This window comes from Dioscorea cayenensis, chromosome 16 (assembly GCF_009730915.1).
Source record: "Dioscorea cayenensis subsp. rotundata cultivar TDr96_F1 chromosome 16, TDr96_F1_v2_PseudoChromosome.rev07_lg8_w22 25.fasta, whole genome shotgun sequence".
Classification (NCBI taxonomy): Eukaryota; Viridiplantae; Streptophyta; class Magnoliopsida; order Dioscoreales; family Dioscoreaceae; genus Dioscorea; species Dioscorea cayenensis.
In genome coordinates, this window is record NC_052486.1 from 23,911,511 (window position 1) to 23,933,479 (window position 21,969).

General features: G+C 35.6%; 3 protein-coding genes across 12 annotated transcripts; 1 reads left to right on the forward strand and 2 right to left on the reverse strand.

The window, feature by feature from the left end:
- Positions 1-135: 135 nt before the first annotated feature.
- LOC120279002 (rop guanine nucleotide exchange factor 14-like) lies at positions 136-5,270 on the reverse strand. Of its 7 annotated transcripts, none has more exons than XM_039285820.1 (8): positions 5,006-5,270; positions 4,256-4,367; positions 2,243-2,677; positions 1,697-1,863; positions 1,576-1,608; positions 1,140-1,415; positions 663-1,019; positions 136-532 (listed from the first exon to the last, which is right to left on the reverse strand). In XM_039285820.1, the coding sequence occupies exons 2-8, from the start codon at positions 4,323-4,325 to the stop codon at positions 230-232; spliced, it is 1,641 nt and encodes a 546-aa protein (XP_039141754.1). In that variant the 5' UTR covers positions 4,326-4,367; positions 5,006-5,270; the 3' UTR covers positions 136-229. The 7 variants fall into 7 exon arrangements, with proteins under 7 accessions (XP_039141754.1, XP_039141752.1, XP_039141755.1 ...); XM_039285818.1 differs by having other exon boundaries at positions 1,691-1,863; XM_039285821.1 differs by having other exon boundaries at positions 1,709-1,863; positions 5,006-5,269.
- Positions 5,271-7,147: 1,877 nt separating this feature from the next.
- LOC120279003 (superoxide dismutase [Fe], chloroplastic) lies at positions 7,148-11,029 on the forward strand. 4 transcript variants are annotated; one of them, XM_039285824.1, is made up of 8 exons: positions 7,148-7,323; positions 7,402-7,500; positions 7,643-7,831; positions 7,969-8,140; positions 8,255-8,373; positions 9,627-9,653; positions 9,750-9,818; positions 10,579-10,613. In XM_039285824.1, the coding sequence occupies exons 1-7, from the start codon at positions 7,234-7,236 to the stop codon at positions 9,810-9,812; spliced, it is 759 nt and encodes a 252-aa protein (XP_039141758.1). In that variant the 5' UTR covers positions 7,148-7,233; the 3' UTR covers positions 9,813-9,818; positions 10,579-10,613. The 4 variants fall into 4 exon arrangements, with proteins under 4 accessions (XP_039141758.1, XP_039141756.1, XP_039141757.1 ...); XM_039285822.1 differs by lacking the exon at positions 10,579-10,613 and adding an exon at positions 10,628-11,029 and having other exon boundaries at positions 7,150-7,323; positions 9,750-9,773; XM_039285825.1 differs by lacking the exon at positions 10,579-10,613 and adding an exon at positions 10,628-11,029 and having other exon boundaries at positions 7,195-7,323; positions 7,382-7,500; positions 9,750-9,773.
- Positions 11,030-18,192: 7,163 nt separating this feature from the next.
- LOC120279439 (syntaxin-22-like) lies at positions 18,193-21,121 on the reverse strand. Its single transcript, XM_039286375.1, has 7 exons — positions 20,694-21,121; positions 19,974-20,067; positions 19,625-19,758; positions 19,125-19,199; positions 18,709-18,866; positions 18,534-18,634; positions 18,193-18,449 (listed from the first exon to the last, which is right to left on the reverse strand). Exons 1-7 carry the CDS (start codon positions 20,885-20,887, stop codon positions 18,384-18,386), a joined length of 822 nt encoding a protein of 273 aa, XP_039142309.1. The 5' UTR covers positions 20,888-21,121; the 3' UTR covers positions 18,193-18,383.
- Between the last annotated feature and the right edge of the window lie 848 nt (positions 21,122-21,969).

Sequence of the window (21,969 nt, forward strand, 5' to 3'; positions counted from 1 at the left end):
AATCCGGGGGCCCTAAGGGACAGGTGTTACCGCATTGCCGTCCTTGACATATACTTAAAAGAAATAGCAGAGTGTCAGAACACAATCAAGAGTGATTATAATAAGACATTAATAGATACACAATAATACCTTTTTAATAATAATAATTAGCATAAAAGCAGGACGCATAACAATATTCCTGTCATTTTACCAAAAAAAAAAAAAGCTTGCAGTGACGCTAATAATAATACTATTGACTGATGACGGTGAACAAGTGCAAATCCTTGGGAGTTTTAACAGCGATGGAATTGCAAATGCGGCCATCAACAATGTTCATCTGGTCAATGAGGGAGCGCCTGATGTGGCCTGGTGGTGTTTCAGTAATACCAGCAAGGTACACATCTGAAGAAAAGTCAAATCTGAGAGTGGCAATTGGAGTGCTCGGCTTCTTCACTTCATCTTCTTGCAAGATGTCTCCAATCCTCGACAGTATTCTGAACGCTATGCTCACGAGCACCCTCGAGTATGCTTCCACTATCGAATGCCCCACATCCTGCAGTGTATTTGTTTTATTTTATTATTCTTATTTTTATTTTTATAGGTAATTAATTAAACATATATATATATATGTAATTATTATTATTATTATTATTATTGTTAAGTAATACACTAAACGCACTAACCTTGTTGTCCTGGACTTTGGTAACATCTATAAAAGTTTGAGGCAAGTTTGGAAATCTCATCTTGAGGATGCAAAGAATCGTTTCTGCTCTTTCCAGTGCTGCCTCCATCCTTTGTGCTTGTGATCTGGCGTCGCGTATCAAATGCCACGGATAACGGATTGGTGATTTTTTGCATGGCAGCGGCGGCTGCTCTGAAATCCTGTGTCTCCATGCAAAGATTGCTCCCTCTAACCTGTTGACAGTCTCAAGCACACAGTGCTCACTCTTCAAATTGAGGGAGAGCATGATTTCCTCAATGGAGCAGAATTCAGCAGTTATTGCATGGTAGAGACCTTTTCCCAAGCTTGACTTTCCTGACTGCAATGCGAGCGCAAACACACACACACATATACGTATATATATATATATATATATAACTGATCAACCAGTTTATATAATATAGCAAAGATGATAAAGATAGGGATGATGTTTCCTTGCCTTTGGAAGAGCATCTTTGACAGCAGTCGGAATGGGCATTTGAAGCAAAACTTGTTCATTAATGGATTTTGCAGCCTTGAGGACTTGATGGACAAGCTTCCCTTGACAACCAAGCCTTTTGCGTTGAGATGTCGATAGCCCAGACTCAGGAACTCGTGGAGATGGCAGCCACCATCTTTTGCTTGGTCTAGAGTCAGGAGTACTACTCCAACCTTCTGCTCTGCTGCCTCCCTCAGAGTACCAAAACTCAGTGTCCACCATGGAATCCAAAACGTCCTGCATGCAAAGAATGTACGTAGTAGAAGAAGAATTAACTGGCTGCTGCTTGTTCATTCAATTGGTATTTCTATCAATATGTAGTAATTTATTTAATAAGCATGCATTGTTTACTCACAATGAGCATGGTATCAAGTTTCTGAAGGGCAGGAAGACTCACGTGAACATCTGAACGAGCTTTTGAGGTCATTACCTGCATAAACGAAGTCAAAAATGTCAGATATATGTCCCAAGTAGATGAGCACCCTTACTTAGTTTTGGACCTCTAACTCTACCTCTACCTCTACCTCTACCTCTAACATGCGGCCATTGACACCATTTTGTTTTGCAGGAACCAATTCAACCATGTAGTTGATAGGGGAGAGCAGCCAGTCCATCTCTCTCCGCCACCTCTTCTTTCTTTCCTCGGACAGGGGCTCCAATTTCCACAGTTCCCCAAAAACACATGCTGAAAAGAAGTCACATTGACAAAGCTCAGATAATATCTATATATAACAACAACAGTTTTGAATGAAAACATTCCATGGCATCTCAAGGATGTTGCCATGCATATATATATCTATATATATATATATATAAGACCATCTCAATCAACATTATCATAAATTTTGTGATAGTTAAATAATCACTGCAGACACACCACATATGAGGAGGAAATATATACGGTATACAAGCTAGAATAAGATCGCATCAAGTATATATAAATTATCCAAGTGGTAAGTCACCTAGCTAGCCATCATGGTGAACAGGGTAAAAAGTAACCACATGGAAATGCAAATAATTAAGAGAATGTGTAAGAACGTACAGTTTAGAACTTTGCAAAGTACCTGAGAGGTTTATGATGGCATTGGACAATGCCAAAGCAGTGCTGATCCCTCGAGTTCCCCCTGAAACATCTTCACCCAGTAACAACTTTGCAAATTTCTCCTTCATGACCTCAACATCAGATATGCACAATAAGTAAGCAGTAGGCTGAGCCTTCCCCTTGGGACAGACACGATCAAGGCAGCTTAGGATATCCAAGTCATGCAGAGGCTGCTCCTCCTCTTCCTTTTCCTTTTTGTTAGATGCCAAGCATTGGGAGGAGAAAGAGGAGCCAGACGCATCCTTGCTAGAGGAGCAACTCGTGGAATCCTCATCCAATAAATCAGTAGTAGTGACACAGCCATCAGGACCACTCATCATGCCACTGTTGCCACTGATGTTGTCGTGGGAGCAGCTGTTGAGGATGAAACTCTCAAGCCCATTATAAGTCACTACACCTGCATACATAATTGAAACCTTATTTCAACTTTCCCATGCCAAATTTCACATGGACTGTTTCTTTTGTTCTTTTAAAGCCCGCAGCAGAGATATATACCCCATTTTTATTAACTGAAACAGAGACCTTAACTTACATGCTACTTCGAAGAAACGAACGTTGTACCTAATTAGTTTAAACTCTTCTTAATTTGACCCAATAGTTTAAGCTTATTTTTTTAATGAAGAAAAGAGATTACAGTATACCCTCTTGATGAGTCGAAACAATGTTCATAACACTTGTACAGCTTCTAATGTATTAGTGAAAATATGCTCAATTCAATAGGAGGAGACTTTTGAGTTCCTGAACCTGCTGGTGGTGGTGGTGGTGGTGGTGGTGATGTGGCAAAACTACTCTGTAAGACTGTAAAGACTGTAAAGGACTACTATGTACAGTAATGGAAGTAGGTGATGACTTGCAGCCTCACGAGTCACGAGCCTCTGGAGCGTGGAATGAATGGAATATTGGAAGAATGAATGAAGGAATGGATCGAGCGCATGACGAGTGATGAAGTGGCACATGCAACAGCAGCAAGGCTTCACTGCCATAGTGCCATACCACATCACTCACGTGACTAAGCTAGCTAGTCAGACAAATGGATTCATGCACATGTAAATATTTCCCAACGACCAGAAACCAAAATACTCCAAGTTTAAGAGCTTGTGAAATCAAAAGTTTAATCTAATCCAAGCCAACAGTTACTACATGCAAGGTGAGAGTGAGAGTAAATACATAGCACACAGCACACAGCACATAGCACATCCAAAACCATAGGCGGGTGGCGGCATGAAAACAGCAAGTGTTAGCAGATCAGGATTATTTTAGTATTTTACACAACAAATAAGGCCTATTTATTACAAAACTCTGAGCACCAACTGTGCACTGTCTCACTGTACAGTGCACCCACCATCCCCATCATTTTTCCTACCCTCTGTCATACAGATTACAGACACATAATTTGGACCTACTTGGCTACTTCAATCGAATATGAAGTAGTCACGTGTTGGTCGGCTTTTAAGTGAGCCAGTCAATGGTGGTTAGTGATTGAGTAAAAAATAAGAATCGTTTTTAAAAAACGTAAAATATAAAAATAAATTTATAATAATAATAATAATAATAATAATAATAATAAGAGAATCCATCATCTAGGAACGTTCCTAGATTTCAAATCTAGGGATGTCCATAGTAGCCATCGGATGAAAATCTGACGACTCTTATTATTATAAACAGTAAAAACTGCGTTCTACAGTATTGTACAGTGATCATGAACAGTAAAAAAGTGTACAGTGTTTATATAATCAATCAACCATCGGATGATGATCCAACGGTTTAGATTTAAAAACATCCCTAGATTTGAAATCTAGAGACGTCTCTAGATGATGTTTTCCCTAATAATAATAATAATAATAATAATAATAAAAAAGGAGCAAATGCATATGTAAAGCTGCATTAAATCAATCAACATGTACTTTATCCATTTTACAAAAATAAATTTAAAAAAAAAAAATATGGAAAGGGAGTGGAGATGAGATGAACATACGATTATTCTCGTCAAAGTCGATGCTGATGTCTCTGTTGTGGCGGCGACAGCAAGCTAATCTCCTCATCATTTGAGGTACCAAAGCCAAAGGAAAGGTCTTCAGGCTTTCTCTCTGATGCAGCAAAGATGAAATTTTTAACGGCTTGCTTTTTTTGCATAGCATTACTATATATCAAGTGAGCAACCTAAACACACACACACACACGCAGAGAAACGTTTTTGGCATAAATTTCTCTATGTTTCATCAATAACGCTGGCACTGGTTTGCCAATATTTCAGAAATTTGTAAAAAAGAGAGAACTAGAGGAAGGGGACCTCAAGTGCCCCCCCACCCAACCCAAAAAATAAATAAAATAAAATAATGAATGAAATAGAGAAGAAAAGGATAGAAACAGAACAGATCCTGGTCCCAGCGGGGTCGTTCAAACATTTCAAAATTAGGCTAAAATCACAATCAGAATCATGATTGAAATAGAGCATGTGAGAGGCTACTACTCTTCAAATCAAATAAAACCAGGTTTTTTTTATTATTTTTTTCATCCAGATCAGCAGGTAAATGAAGGTAACCTGATTAAGAAACAAAAGATGTTGATTCACCACCAACGAAATGGAAATGGGGGAGAAGTCGCAGCTAAAAGATTTTTTTTTTTTTTAAAGATGAATAAAAAAAAAAATAATAATAATAATTGAGAAAGAAACAAGTTTACATTTTGAAACCAAAAACATAAGTAGAAAATTGCATTTACTTACTAGGAGTTTGATCTCTCTCGGGAGGGGACTTGTTCTTAAATAAAATCTCTAGTGGATTTCCAAATGTGCACCAAAAAGAGCAGCAAAGACTTTTGAGGAATTTGCTGAAGAAGTGCGATAGCAGTTAGAAGAGAAAGACTTGCAGTGAGTCACCGGCGGCTTTTTTCCAAGGAAGGCACACACACTCACAGAGTCTCAGAGGGAGCGGACGAGAGCGTGGGTTGTTGCCATTAAAAACACAAGTCTTCAATTCCAAGTACTACTACTACTTATTATTATTATTATTATTATTATTTAAAAAAGTTAATAAATCACGTTTATTAAGAAAAAGAACCAAAACAAACAACAACCCTTCCACTAACCATAAAAACAAAAATAACAGAAAAAAATTAAAAAAAAAACAACGGGTCTCCTGACCCTCTTAGAACAGAAGAACTACTACTACTTCTGTTTTTGTTTCCTATTTTTTATTTTTTATAATATTTTTATTATTTAAAAAATCTTTTAATTTGGAACTTATAAAATTCTCTTTTACTAGATATAATAATTAACAGGGAATCCTAGAAAATAAATAAAGTCATAATATCTTATCATATATATAAAAAAAAAAAAACTTGTGAGCTCTGCGGTGGGCTGGGACGTGACACTCTGTCAAAAAATAAATAAATATTTTGGGTTGTATTAAAAACAATTTAATTAATTGATTTGTGAGTGCCACTGTGATTTATATATACCAGTTGCTTGAAGATGAGTAAGCTTTTTTAAAAAAAAAGAAAAAAAAAAAGAAAAAAAAATGAATAAACCACCGTGTGAGCAGTTTATATTTGCAACTCCAAATTATAATATTATCATCCTCACTCTAAGTCAAAAGTCTTGATTAATAAAATGCATAATTAAACAACTCTGCTAATCATCGGTTTCATGTGATAATGCTGCTTCTATCCTCTCTTTAGAGGGTCTCTGTCAAGAATCCGCAGGCTGTTAAAAATGAAAGAGAAAAAATTAAAGAACTCCATCCGAAGAATTCACATTGCACATTCATTGAATTATCATCAAGAAATTTTCACTGAGTGATGATGAATCGATGATGGAGTTGGGAATGAGTCACAGCACAAAATCCACTAGGCATTGTCTTCCCATGCATCAACTCCAAGGGACCAGACCTCTATTATGCACACATTGTCCGTTTGGATCAACTCTATGATTGAGACGTACGACATATTTATATGACAAGTAACAAGTTGTTGTTTGATTGGTAATTGGTAGTGCTGCAGCTGCTAAAGCATTCCATTTACCCGTATATCCAGTGTTTCAGGTGATGATTCTTCACCGTTTATCATTTTTTTTTTACGCACCTTTGCCTTCTGTGCTGCTTTTAGCTCGTTATTTGTAAAGAAATGGGGCCAGACTGTCTACCAATCTGAACCATGACATTCACATAAATTGAAATTCAGAAAATTGAATCGAATTTGAATACGGAAGATGTGCCTTTTGGGTTGAAGAGGACAGACATATAAAAGAATGTCTCTTTGAGCAAAAAGACGCTACACATAATCCATGCCTCGTTGTCTTCTCTTCTTGGGAATGAAAGAACTCCATTATTCAGTTACATGTACAGTAATTAGATTACTAGTTGGCATTATAAAAAACGGATTCACAGTGTCAAATAGTATAGTTGCTTGCAAATATTGCTCGCTGCTTCAATTCATCTTGGTTGAATAATAATAGTTTCAATCCAGTCTGAAATTACACAATAACCGGGCTGAGCTCAACCAGCCCATCCCCAACACAAAATTTTTGTTTTTAGCCCATCTGTATGCATTGCATTGATTTGTTAAACCTCTGTTTTTTTGTTTTAATTAAAAAAGTCACATTAAAAACTTACATAGAGATATCATCACTGTACATGAGTTGAATTTGTTTAAGCTCAATTAAAAAATTAATAATGCTAATAATGATAATAAGCAGAAATTAGCAACAAAAAAGAGTACGAATGAGTTTTCAAATACCCTTTAAAAAAAAAATTCAAATACATAAAAACTTGAGTTGTTGTAGAAATATTTATGGTATGATAAATGATAACAACTGTTTATTTATTTATTATTACTATGATTGAATAGTAATGTAAGAAGACCAGACTGAGATAGAGATAGAGATAGAGATATAGAGATAGAGATAGATAAGCCAAAGGCCTCCGGCGTCACTCCCGGGTGTGACTTGTGAGGAAGATGCAGGTAGCCGTTTATTCTTCTTCTTCTTATTGCTCCGCTCTCACTCCGCATTTATTCATGGCTTCCAATTCCAAACCCAAGACCAAGGTTTGTCCCTCCTTAAAAACCCTAGATAAACCCTTTCTTTCAATGCTGCTAAATCTAGCGCCATGGTATTGGTCGCAGCTGATCACAAGAGGCTGTGGACCATCGTCGTCTTACAAGAAGAAGAAGAAGAAGAAGGTGCTTTGTCAGATTGAGCTCAAACCGCCTCCTTATCCAACCGTACGTACACCTCCCTCTCTTCACTCTCCTCCTACCCCTGCCTAAATTCTTAATAATTCATATATATATTTTTGTTGCTTCTATTCTGGTATTTGCTTTACTTGTTCATCAATGATGATTGATGGAGCCATTCATTCCCCAGAACGCATTGGAGCCATACATTAGCCGGGAGTCGTTGGAGTACCATTGGAGCAGGCATCACAGAGGCCATGTCCACAGCCTCAACAAGCAGATTGCTGGGACTGACCTCGATGATATGCCATTGGAGGACATCATTCTCACTTCCTATAATAAGGGTCATTTCCTCCCTTCTTTCAACCATGCTGCCCAGGTCTTCAATTTCACCCAAATATATATATATTTATATTTATGTTCTTCTTCACTTGTATGTTTATGTATGCAAGCTGTTAAAATAAATAATAAATAATAAATAATAAATAATAAAAATAACATGTTTCATCTTTACAGGTCTGGAACCATGATTTCTTCTGGCAATCCATGAAGCCAGGTGGTGGAGGACGTCCCTCCGGCCAACTTCTACAATTGATTGAAAGGGACTTTGGCTCACTTGAAAGAATGCTGATGGAACTCAAGGCTGCTGCATCAACACAATTTGGGTCTGGCTGGGCTTGGCTTGTGTGTGAGTTGCTGCTTCTCAATTGCTTGCCCAATCTTGCTCTGCTGCATTCATTTGATATTTCCATCATGTTTAAGGAGCTTCTTTTTTTTTTTTTCCTGTTCGCATTAACATCAGACAAGGCAAACAAATTAGATGTGGGGAATGCTGTGAATCCCCTCCCCTCGGAGAAGGATAACAAACTTGTTGTTGCAAAGACTCCAAATGCGGTGAATCCGTTGGTCTGGGACTACTCTGTAAGCATTTTTCACTGGGCAGTGACCATTCATTATCGGTATTTATTTTATGCATCCATGTTACTTTCTTTTTATATTGTCCGACTTGTGCTTGAGCGTTCACATGATAGTTCATGGTCTTTATTCTTTAATCAGCTCCAATGCTTTGGTGATACCTGGATGAGAGGAATTCAGTGATATATCTTCATTTCTGCTCAAATCTCTGAATATAAATAAGAATTAATAACCATATGGAGGTTTTACCCTATATATTAAAGAAGCCAGAATCCTGCAATTGGTGGCTCAAAGAGATGAAACTGTGTAAACGGATGTTTTCCCCCAATAGGCTTGTGTTAAACCTTGTGATATTCATGTTCTTTTGTGTGCCATCATTCAAATTATGTGGTAGGTCAATAGTGTCACTCTGCTGGCAACCATTAAATTCAAGAATTGATCTTTCAGAATCATGTACAGTCTCCACGTTACTAAATTTAAATGCCAAATTCATTTTCCCCACATCAAAGTCCAGGGGTTGTGGCTTTAAATTTCAAATTTTTGTTGACTCTTATATCTTTTGCTATTGTCATCTAGATTAGTTCTATCACTTTCGCTTCCAACAACTATAGTTTTTTAATGTGTATTTTTGGCAAATCTTACAAGGGCACAGACTGTACAATGCTCTGAGTACCAATGCCCACAATCATTCACTCCTTTGTTCTTGTCACTTTTAATATAGGCCCTGTACACAGGGCAGGTTTAGCAGATTTCCTCTCAAGGACAATCTTCCACCAATGTAGGGATAACCCTTCAGGTTTTTCTTTCTATTGAGGCATGGAGTTTTTATGTTATTTTTCTACTAGACTATAACATCAAGCTCTTGTTAAGCTGTGAAAGATCAAACACAAATTACTAAACTCTGACAATGAACCGTCTTAACATTGCATCCAACCTAGCAAATAACGGTAGATGAGCTTTCAGTTAGAGAATGTAAAAATCATTCACAAGCTTTAACGATCTAGTTCCTAAATGTACTGCTTTTTGAAAGGGGAAAAACTCATTCAATAGCTTAACACATTCCCTCCCGTGTCAGGTCGGTGGTGTTTTGTGAAATGTGCTTAGCAGCCACCATTTGACATTGACTGATGTTTCATTTCATCTGTTATTTGATTTCTTAAGAGGGATAAGCTTGTGATTATTATCTTAGGTGTTGATTTCCATGTGTTTCTATTGTTCTAAAAAGAAGCTGACCAGATGATATTGATGTTTCATTGCAGCCACTCCTTGCTATTGATGTCTGGGAGGTATGCTTTTTAACTGCATATTACTTTTGAATTATATACTTTTTCCAGGTTAACACTTGCTTAAAGTTGTTACTGATAATTAAATTGGTCCAACAGCATGCCTACTACCTTGACTATGAGGTAAAGCTAGCTTTGATGAGTAACATAACTAAACTCTAGTTTTAGGGCTTGTTTGGGATGGCTTTTAAAAAAAAGTGCTTTTTTGTTAAGTTGTAGAAGCACTTTTTTTTTAAGTGCTTTGGAGAGTAAGTTAAGTGCTTTTTAATGTTTTATGTTTGGGTAAACTAATGCAAAAGCACTTTTATATGTGTGAATTGTTTGGATGTAGATTTTTAAAAGTGCTTTTAGGGGTGGGAAATTACTAAAATGGGCATTCATAAGTTTTTATTAAATTACTATTATACATTGTTAATAATAATTATTATTATAATAATGACTTAATATATTATGAGCAAAATAATAATAATAAGTAATAATTATCATTATTATTATTATTATTAGAACTTAATGTATTATGATTGTAATAATAATTATTATTAATTATCATTATTATTATTGTTATTATTATAACTTAATGTATTATGATTATAATAATAATTATTAATTATCATCATCATCGTAATTACTATTATAATGTGTTATGATTATAAAATTATTATTATAACTTAGGGCTAGAGATGGGGAAATGTTAGAAAAAAACATGGGCAATTTAGTAATTTTACAACCCACAAAACAGCTTTTGAAAAGTGCTTTTTTCAAAAGCACCAGTTGAGCAGCTTATGAAAAAAGCTGTATTTCAGCTTTTTTCACAGCTTCAGCTTTTTCCCAAAAGCCAACACAAACATGGTTTTTAAAACCCAGAAGTGCTTTTTTTATAAAAAAGCACTTCTGGGCTTTAAAAAAGCCATCCCAAACAAGCCCTTAGTCACAGATTGATTTTGTTCCTGAATGACCTTTTTTGGAAATTTGAGCAGCACCGGCGGGTTGACTATGTATCAACTTTCTTGGAGAAGCTCGTCTCTTGGGAAGCTGTATCATCCAGGCTTGAGATGGCAATGCAAAGAGCAGCGAAGAGAGCAAGAGAAGAAGAGAAGAAAAGAATGGAGGAAGATGATATGATAATAGGGGACAAGAAAGCTATGGAGGTATACTTGAACAGTGATGAAGATTCTGAGACTGAATGATAACACATGCAATCTTTTTCAAAGATTCATTGACATAGTTTGAAGACTTTATTGCATGCCCGATACATATTGGGTTACAACACATCTGATTGCAACAGAGATGACCATGTTGTTCAACTTGTAACTGCATCTTTGTAAATGATTTTGGTTCCAGAAGCACAAAATGAAACTCCATTGTGTATTAATTTGTTATATTGAAGCACGGATGCTTGTTTGTGTTTCTCTTATATTGAAATCTCAAATATAAGCTCAGCCCAAGTGAGGGAGGGAGGGTGAATTGGTGTGAGCACTGAATCCAAGAGGACGCTCTCCTAGTCCCCAATAATTTTGTGGGACCAATGGAATAACACTAGTGAGTAGTGAATAGCCATAGAGGGAAGTGACGGTGTAGTAAAAAATAAATAAATAAATAAATAAATAAACCCAGAAAGAAAGATCCGGGTTGGCAGACCTACATTTTTGACTTGATCAGCCTCCTGAGTCCTGAGACCTAACACACCTCTCTTTGCCCATCCAGCCTCAGCCTGGGCCCGGGCCTCCTTTTTCTTTATTCATAGTGGTCTGAAAAGAATAAAAAGTCCTTGCTTGGTACCCAAGCAATCTGTCTAACAATAAAATATATATAATTTTCAAAGAACCCGAAATAAGAGCTAAAGATAATAGTATAATTCATTTTATTCAATAAAATTATGATTTATTCATATTTATTTAAAAAAAAAATAAATAAATAATAGTATAGTATAGATAATAAAAGCACAACAATTTTTGCGGCTGTTTACAATAAAAATGGGCACAATGTTTGCACTACAGGTAAAGTAATGTCCCATCAGAAGAATTAAAAGCGACCAACTTTCTCGGTGGAACCATATCTTCATTGATCCATCAGAAAAGCAATAACACCTCATGGCAATCCAAAAGTGGTAAGTGAACAGGATGCAAAATATAACACTTTCAGTAGGCAAGCATAGCCGGCGCATAGCCGAGAAACTTTTGACACCGCCTGACATGCTGAACCAAAAAAAAAAAAACAGAGCGTCTACAAGCACAAAATCTTTATTATTTAAAAGAAAGAAATTGCAAAATAGAAAGTATCAATGATTAAGCTCCCTTACCATACAAGGCACAAAAGCTTTAATCAACAATGGTATTTTGTACATGCATTTTTCAAAATGACTAGTAATTTCCTTGATGGACATTGGAGAGAAAAGTTTAATAAAATAGTATCACCCCCTTCACAATATTAGAACAGTAAAGGTTCCTTCCGCCCATTTTTTTTTTTTTTTAAAGAAAAAGAAAAAGGTTAATATCTATCAGTCATTTAACAAATCTGGTGAGAAGTTATATGTGAAATCTATCTGGCAAATTCCATGCACTATCATGTTTCTTCTCGGGAGAATAAAAGAGAGCCCTGCTCATTTTCTACCTCAATCATTTCCAATTCCAAACTTTGCGAGGAAGTAAATATACATGTTAACTATATAAGGATTAATCACAGCAAAAAGGGATAAAAGTTGAATACATGACCTCACCTCATTAACATTAACTAATTAAACCCCCTGTGTGTGTGTATCCTACAACAGTTTCAGAGTCTTCATCACAACAAAACAGATTTAGTATTATATCATGCAACATAATACTTCCATCGATTGAAGCAAATGAACCCGAAAATTCTAGCAGTAAGATGAAAGAGCAATATTATTGAGCCCATTCGTCCATTTGAACAACACAACACAACACAACACAACACATGGGGATAATTAATTTGTATAATCCTCTGACAATCTGTGTTTGGATGGTCAAGCAAACCATACTTTTTAATCATGATAAGAATGGTGGGCAAGTGTCGAAACATATTTTGTCCAAATATTATGTCTCTGAAGCTGGAGCTGGAGCTGGAGCCTGAAGGCATCATGCAGTTTTCTGCGTAGATGCTGTGCTGACAGAACAACGTCAAGAGGAAAACAGAAAGAAGTAAACAAACAAACAAACAAACAAAAGAATCCACATCTTGATTAATCAGACAGAGGCATGCTCACAGACATCGGATCGGAGATTACTTAGTAAATAAAACTAAGCAAGTCTTAAAAATTCGTTCGTCTGGCTTAAGAAAAAAGTGAAGAAAAAAAATTTGTCAAATTTCACTAACAAATTAACTTCCATATCCAACACTCTTGAAAATCAAGCTTCTGTATGACTCGTAGCATCAATAATTTCCGAGGCTTTAAATGGTTATTGTTTGAAGGTCTGATACCTCTGAAGTGAGACCAGACATGCAGGAATAAGAAACAAATATGCAAATAAAAGGAAGTAATTCATAATCACGGAATTCACCAATGCAACGGAACAAAGGTTAGATCTTCTGATCAAAAGACAAGCCCCTTCTCTAGGAATTCAACAAAAAAAAAAAATTATTTAAAAAAAGAGCATCATTTCAAGCTTGTACATTTCAAATCAAAGTTCACGCTGAAACGTAGAAGAAGCAGATGGAAAATCCTAAGAGATGTTGAGGATTCAAATATCTGAAATAAGTTCCAATGTGCAAAACCAAAGAAAGTTAGAAAGCTTCCGCGAAAATTTAAGCCTTACTTGGCCAGAAGAATGATTGATACTAAAAAGTTTCACGCGGAGTAATTCAAGTAGTAAGTAAAATCAACTGAAATAACCGTAAATAAATAAATAAAAAAAGAGACCTTTGTTTTCCGTGCAGCGATAAGATTTAAACAGGAAGGAATTCGATCAGGCGAGGTGACCTCCCAAATCCGAAATCATTAATTGAATCAAAAGGTAATCAGAAGAAATTAAGATCCAACCTTTGGCTATGGATTAATTAGGGTATGCAGCAAATGCAAACTTGCAAAAAAAAAGTGAGATATATCGCTGGCCGGCTCCGATTCAGTTGATGCAAGGCGGGATCCGGACGACCACGAAGGGATCGAAGGCATTCCCGACCTGCACCAAGCGAATCAGAGCCCACCGCGACTCAAAGGAGTGTCAACGTAGCACAATAAAACGAGAGAAACCCTAGTCCCGCAGCTCCCTTCCCTCTGCACAGCACTCTTAATTTGTTTCTCATGTGGGGTTGCGGGCGCTGGGTTGGAGTGGATGAGCACTGCTTGTGCTTCGTGGGAAGCTACTATTTATAGGATCGATGGAGGGACCAGATCGAGACACGTGTCCCACATCCGACTTTAGCACTTTTTTTCGCAAAGAAGACTGAGATAATTGTTTATTTATTTATTTATTTATTTATTTATGTATAATGCTTTGCCAACTTTAAAAGAGGATGTATAGTTATGAAAGAGATTATCAAATATGAGTAATTAAAATATACATGGGAAGAGATGATATAATTAGTTGTTGCGTATTTGAGGCAGTGTGTTATAATAACATAACATAACATGCATTAATTTTGGCATTGGTTGTCATATAACTATTTTTGGTTGGAGGACAAATGGAGATTTGTAGACAAACAATCTATATTTTTGCAAATGGGCGGATGCAAGTCAGGTTTCCTTGTGGACAAAAGTCGCTTTCAATGGAACAGCTGCATTCTATCAATCAATGTCATGTCATGTGTTAATATAACACAACACTCTTTTGTTTTTTCTGATTTCTTATTCTTCTACTACTTTTAAATTGGTTTGCCTCTCTAGAGTTAATTAATAGGAATACTATATATCCTATTATTATTATTATTATTATTGTAATTTGTAAACATGCAAGGTACCTTCCAATCAATGCCTGGGTGCCATCTTTTTTTCAAGCCCGCAACACACAATTGTCAAAAAAGCAAGCAAAGTTGAGGCTACTTTTCTATCTTTTCTGGTTGCAATTATTGACTAAACTATAAAACTTACATCTCGAAATGATATTGTAGGGCGACACCTGGCAATAGGTAGAAGCTTCAAGTATATATACATGCTGCAACAAAACAACCATGGTTTCCTCTAGTGTATATATATATATGGTACTTACGTACACAAATGCATATATGTTAATTGCATGCATGAATGACATATGTACATATATTTATATCTACACACACACATACCAGGTCCAGGAATGGCAGACATGTGATGAGAAAATGGCATCCATGACCAAGGCACACTCTAGACACACTAATAATAATATTAAAGGCTAGCTATCTGAGAATGGATTCATTGGTCTTTTTCAAAGGCATGGACATAATGGTAATCCATCCAAGCAGTGCATGTATATATCATGTATTGTGGAGATGGAGGGGCTTGGCATGAGCTGTGTGCTTCTGACCTGTTCTTTCTTTATTTGATAGAACAAATGAAGTCATTTATAGCCAAAAAAGGATCAGGATGATAATCGGACTGCTGCATTAATTTGCATTGCATGGGAATGAATTAATTAAATGAAAGATATTAGATATGCAAGCATATATGTGTTTGTGCGCGCGCATAGAACAAACAAAGTACGCATCATGTGAGAATGGGCAGGAAGGAATATAAGCATAAGTAAGTAAAGTGTGTGTGTGTATATATATATATATATAATATAACCATAGAACAGTGAGACAGGCAGATGCTTCATGCTTTGATGAATATGCTGGCACACATAACACCACACACATGTACTCATTCGCATATACATACACATGTACATCTGGTAGCCTCTCCCATTCAGCATCCCTCACTCTGCTCCTCTGAACAAATATTAAAAAGTGAGGACAGGCCCCTGACGATTCCATTCATATGCCAGTCCAGCACATGCTGCCTTCACTTTTTTTTTTACCCTCGCGTCTGCATCTTCTACTGTGTTTTAGCCATGTAAAGTTACGCAATTCACAACATACAACAATATTATATATATATATATATATATGTATAAATATTATATTTGAGAAGGACAGCAAGCCCCTCTCTCTTAATCTTTATGCATAGGTAGGTGAAGGAGACACATGTCAGCAGGGGCGGAACCAAGGGGGGGCGAGCGGGGGCTTCAGCCCCCCCTCGGCTCTGGTGAGGTTGTTTTCCGGCACCGTTGAAGTTAGGCTTTTTATATAAATTAATATTAGATAATATTTTGTTTGTATGTAATTATTATGTAATCTCAATGTGCTAGAGTGGCCGGTGAGAATTTGATGGTTAGAGCCCACCCAGGTTCAATTCTCTTAAGTTGCTTGAACTTTTGATATTATTACTAATTAAAAACAAGTTTTTTTATTTTTTAAAAATTACTGAAAATTTAAAAAAAAATAAGGAAAAAATTAAATTGATAATGAGGGATTGAAATTTCAAATTTTCATTAAAATTTATGGATAATATTAATAAAATTTATAAAAAAAAATTTAATAATTAAAAAAATTAAGTTGATAATGGGTTTGCAATATTAAGTTTTTTTGATACTTTTACTAATTAAAAAAACAAGTTTTCTTATTTTTCAAAAATGTTGCTTTAAATTTTAAATTTTAAAAAAATTTAAGGTAAAAAAATTAAATTGATAATGAGGCATTGAAATTTCAAATTTTTCAATAAAAAAATTTATGAATAATATTAATAAAATTTATAAAAAAATAATTTAATAATTTTAAAAATTAAGTTGATAATGGGTTGTCGTGTTAAGTTTTTTTGACGAGTTTACTAATTAACAAGTTTTCTTATTTTTAAAAAGTTGCCAAAATTTTAAATTTTATAAAAATTTAAGGGAAAAAAATTAAGTTGATAATGTGGCATTCAAATTTCAAATTTTCAATAAAAAGTTTCTGAATAATATTAATAGAATTTATAAAAATAATTTAATATTTTTTTTAACAAATTAAGTTGATGATGTGGCATGGCAAATATAAATTAGTTGTTATAATATAATACTATACATGTTAGAGTGCTTGAATGATTGTTTAGTTGTTTAGTTGAACATAATTGTTTTTTTAGTTAGATACATCATGACAACAATAGTAGTTCAAATTATAGTTAATGTTCTTTTTTTCACTATAGGTATATTCAAATTGTAGTTATATTATTGAACTATTTTTTTACTGTAGATAATTATTTTATTTGATAATTTTTTTACACTTTCACTTCAGCCCCCCTACCGGTAAGTTCTGGTTCCGCCACTGCATGTCAACAAGTTCAAATGAGTGGTTACATACATACATACATACATACATCTGGCCACCACGCATGATTACCCTTTTACAACTTTAGCAGCAGCATGATCAGCAGATGCTCATCTGCAAACTCCTTCCTCAAAGGTATTAGATTATATGAGTAGGGAAATATTTGGTGGGTCTCTCACAAATTCCAAGGGAGGGAGTGAGCTTAAAAACAAATAATAATAATAAAACAATTAAAAAAAACTCTCACTACTGCATATATCATATATGGGAAGAGATAAGACCGTGAGTGAGGGCCTCACACGCCTGTGGATCACGTTGCAAACTCAAAATATGTTTATGCCTTTCTTTTTATGGAATAATTAAACTACGGCCGACCATATCATATCCTTCATATATGCCATACCCAATATGTCAAGGTAGCTTTGCCCAGATATGCATGTTAAATGTTAAATATATGTTAATCGTATGGGGCTGGTAATTAATGCTACCTAGTTAATTAGCCATCTGATTACATTTTACGTACCCTTGCAGAAAGAACTCGACGCAACTAAATATGAACCTGTTGTGTGTGCCGCTTGATAATATATAGCAGGCAGCAGAACAACATGTTCTTCCAAGATAAAGAAACCATTATTGTCCTTGTCATTCTAATTAGAAATCATTATTTCATCTGCCATCTACCTCCTCCATCTGCAATATTGATTATCTGGGGGCTAACTAGCGCACACAAACACACACAAACATTCAATTAGATGCTTGAGAATCACCCAATAAACCAACTGATAACATTGTCATGTAACAAGGCAAACATATGTATCACCTACGTATGTTGCTATTTTTATTGTTACATCATGCATATTTTGCTTGTGCCACCCCATGTAGGCATGAACCTCCCCCTCCAGGCATGCTCTAAGTTTATGCTTATTTTGAACTCTTCCTTGCATGTAGATGTAGGCAATGAGTAATAACACCAATTCAACCGGTTAATTTAAGGCAACAGGACAAATATGAAAATCAAACTCTCTAGTCTTTCTGTTCAGAATTTCTTCGCTTTCATGGGTGAACATAACAATGTTGGTGCATTTCTTCATTTGCAACTCTCATGCACAAGGAGGTTACTTACCATCTAGATATAGAGCCATTGAATTATACCTCACTTGAATAAGAATCTGCGACTCCACAAATATTTTTTTTCCTTTAAAATATGAGGTCCTCTTGGCACACCCAACTAAAGAATAAAATTTTTGTAGGTAAGGTAGTCACACAAACAGAACAAAAAAAAAAAGCCTCAACTTTAGTGAACAGAATTTTGGGAGAAAAACATAAATATACATATGTATAACCAAAGAAAAACAAATTTATATATATGCTATTTACGAAACAGTAACACGGAGACAAATGCCTTGGATAGTACACTAAAAGTTCCTGGAGAAAAACTTCGTAAATGAGCACTATCATTGATTAAGCAGTGAGGATGATAATCACAATCAATAGCACAACACCAATAACTACCAACAAGAGGCACATCTGCATAAACCAAACAGAATTAGGCTGCCACTAGGCCAAATGAACTAATAACATCAACAGAAGGAAAAATAATCCATGGCATACCAGAGAAGAATTTGATTTCTGTGTTTTCGCTGCTTTGGAAAGCTGGCTTTTTGCTTGCACAGTTGCAGCTGAAGAATTCTCAATGTTGGAGTCAATGTCATCTGCCACAGACATGCTCATTAATAATCAAGAAGTTACAAATATCAAATAAAAATACAAGTTTGCATGAACTCACCAATCATAATGCCTTGGTCGTGAACCAGGACAGCAAGGTCCTTGAATATTTCATTGACTTCACCAATTTGTTGTTGTATTTCTTGTATTCCCTGCTCTCTCTCCTCAATTATAGCCTCATTAAAAACAATCTCATTATCCAGCTGCAGTATTTCTTGTCTACAGAAACATAAAAGACAAGAAATTAAACAACTATTATGTGCGTTCTTTTCCATAGGCGACAAACAATGGGCTATTGCAATCCTAACATGAACCATAAATTTATGAGACATTAGGAACAGATAAATCCTAATAAGAGATTACACTATGACAAAAGTTTCAAAATCATAAACCTCCTTTCGTCCACTGGCGAGAACAAAACCCCGAGGATCAAATTAAAGTAACACATGACAAAGAACGCACTAAACACTGGCTTACCTGCGTGATTCTACAAGCAAAGCACGTTGATCATGTGCTCTATCACCACTGGCGTCCATCTCACCTGCAGATTGGCTGCATGAGAACAAACATGACACAGAAGTAAAAGAAATCATGAATATTGACTGGAAAGAAGGCTGCTGAAAGAAGAATGATTCTTTTCAAAGGGACTAACATCTATCATATAACAGGTGAAATATTTTTGAACACAAGTTGCTGGATTTAGGACATCCAAAACTTCCAAGCTCAAGGTCATCGAAAAACGAATCAAGGTTTCATGCATTAATATGATTTGGGTATTACCAAGACAACATACATATGTAGGTGGGTCATAAATATTCAAACATCCAAGAGACATAATATAGCAGACAAAGTCACAATTAGCATTACAATGAACACAGGTACTAAACAAAAAGTAGATGACACCTTACCTGTAAATCAAGAAAACATACTGACAGGTTCACAAAAAGCTAGGCTTTCCTAGTAACAGATATCAATACCTTGAAGCTGGTTGTGGAACAAAGGGCACATATGCTGTTTCCCGCTCTGCCGCAAGCCGTTGGAGTTTCTGGAATTCCTTCAGAACTGCCTCAAAATCTCTCGCGAGCTTTGCATCAGCAACCTTTTTGCTAGGCTGCAGTTGAAATTACAGCATGTGACCATTAAAAAAGATATGGGAAGATGGTATGCAACAGAATTATAAAGAAACAGCAAGTTTAAAACTCTGAAACAATTGAAATCATGATAGCATTGCAACAGTGCGGGTGAAAGTGTGGTATTTAACTCGAGAATGCAATCAATAAATAAAAGGACGTCTAGATTGAAAGCATTAGGGTTATGAACACTCACTGTGACTTGAGAGTAATGATCTATTTCACTAGCTTGCTTGAGTCTGGTTGAAGTGTCTTTTACAAGCTGACTGACATGTAGCCTTGTCTTGTGCCTGCCAAGGCAAAATAAAGAAGCAATATTAACAATCTGCAATCAATTCAGTCTATCAAACATACATATGAGATACGAGAGCAGGGGGGCCAGCCGACCAGGTCAAATGTCAAATGATGAAGAGGCAATAGACAAAGCTCAACAAGTATTAGAATTGCAGGGAAGTAAATGGCAAAACTAGTTCTAGATAAATTTGCATAACAAGAGTTAGATTTTAAAAAAAGGGAAGGTTTTTATGCAATAAAAGAAGCAAGGAACTCAAGTTTTGGTTGATTACTTCAAAAGTTTCTATAGAAACAGAATTACATGGATGTGATAAGGTTTTCATATCATTTATCAGCTGACTAATGCCTAATATGTATTCATGGATATGATAGTATTGATTGAATTTGATAATTTGATTTGAAGCAGAGGGAAAGAAAAAAGGATGATGATTTGTTCCACAATTGATTGATAGTGTGATCGGTAACAATCTTAAGCGGATGAAACTAAACTAATGATATAATTTGTTGGAAAAGGGAGTGTAGTGATTCATGATCAGAAAGCAACAACGAAAGCAATAGCAATAGCAATAGCAATAGCAATTGCAAGAAAATGAAAGAAAGAAGGTGTATACACTATACATACAGCTTATCCCGCAAATCGGGGGTGTCCTTAGGAGTCCCGATGGAGTTGACAAGGCGCTGGAAAGTGTTGATGGCGGTGGTGATCTGAAAGATCCCTGCGGCCACACCCTGAGATGCCTCCTTATTCTTCCCGTTGATCATCGTCTCCTTCCGCCAGTTGAGCGGTCGCCCCGCTTCCAGATCCTCGAAGCTCATGATGATCTATCTAACCCTAACCCTAACCCTAACCTTAAACAGCAAGACCTTCTCCTTCCTCTTCCTCCAAATGACAAATTGAATTCCTAGTCTCTTTCAGCCTATCTCTCTCTCTCTCTCCTTGCTTCCTATTGCGTCTTCTTCTTCATCTTCTACTAATAATAATCTTTCTCCGTGTTGGCCTCCTCGCTTCCTATTGCGTCTTCTTCTTCATCTTCTAATAATAATAATAATAATAAAAATGCCGTGTTAGATGTTTATATCGAAGAGATAACCGAGTCTTGTTGGTTAGACGAACGGACGTGGCATGCTTCGGATCCAATCGTGAATCGCTGACAAAAGAGAATTCTATTTCTAGATTCAATATTTCGTTGGTTAATCAAATATGGCTGGGTCCGGTCTTGTGACTCATGGCGGCCGCTGCCCTTGTTATATGAGGTATATATATATATATATATATTCAATTCCATTCAATTTAATTCAATTCTTCACTGCAGCTCTTCTCACCTCATGGCTCATGCTGATGCTGGTTACGTTGTATGATGAGACTCCGACGTTTTAATCAATTAATTGTTTGCTAATAAGTAATAACTTTTTTTTAAATTGTCCACAAGTATCACTAATTTAGGAGAAGCCAGAGGCATATATATATATATATATAGATAGATAATATTTCAACACATATATAACTTTGGAGTTCAATCTCTTATCTTTCCTAAACCAATCATTGTTTAAAAACCCAATACTAAAAAGTCAAGAGGTAGTTGATTTCACATAAGTATAATTTTTGTGATTAACAAACAAAACTTTGGCAAATTAACCACTCCACACAAACTATACCGTTTATTTAAATTTAACATTTTTATTCTTATGCATTTATTTTATTTTTTAATTTATTTTAAATTACAAACAAACTATCTTATTTATTATTTCAGTATCTTTATAAAAAACCAAAAAAAAAGTTATTTGAACATCTTAACTTACTACATTTAAAATATTTCATGTAATTTTAAAATACTGAAGTAGGCTTAGTTCAAAATTCACTTCAATCGGGAGTGAAGGAAGTGAGAAAAGTGACACTT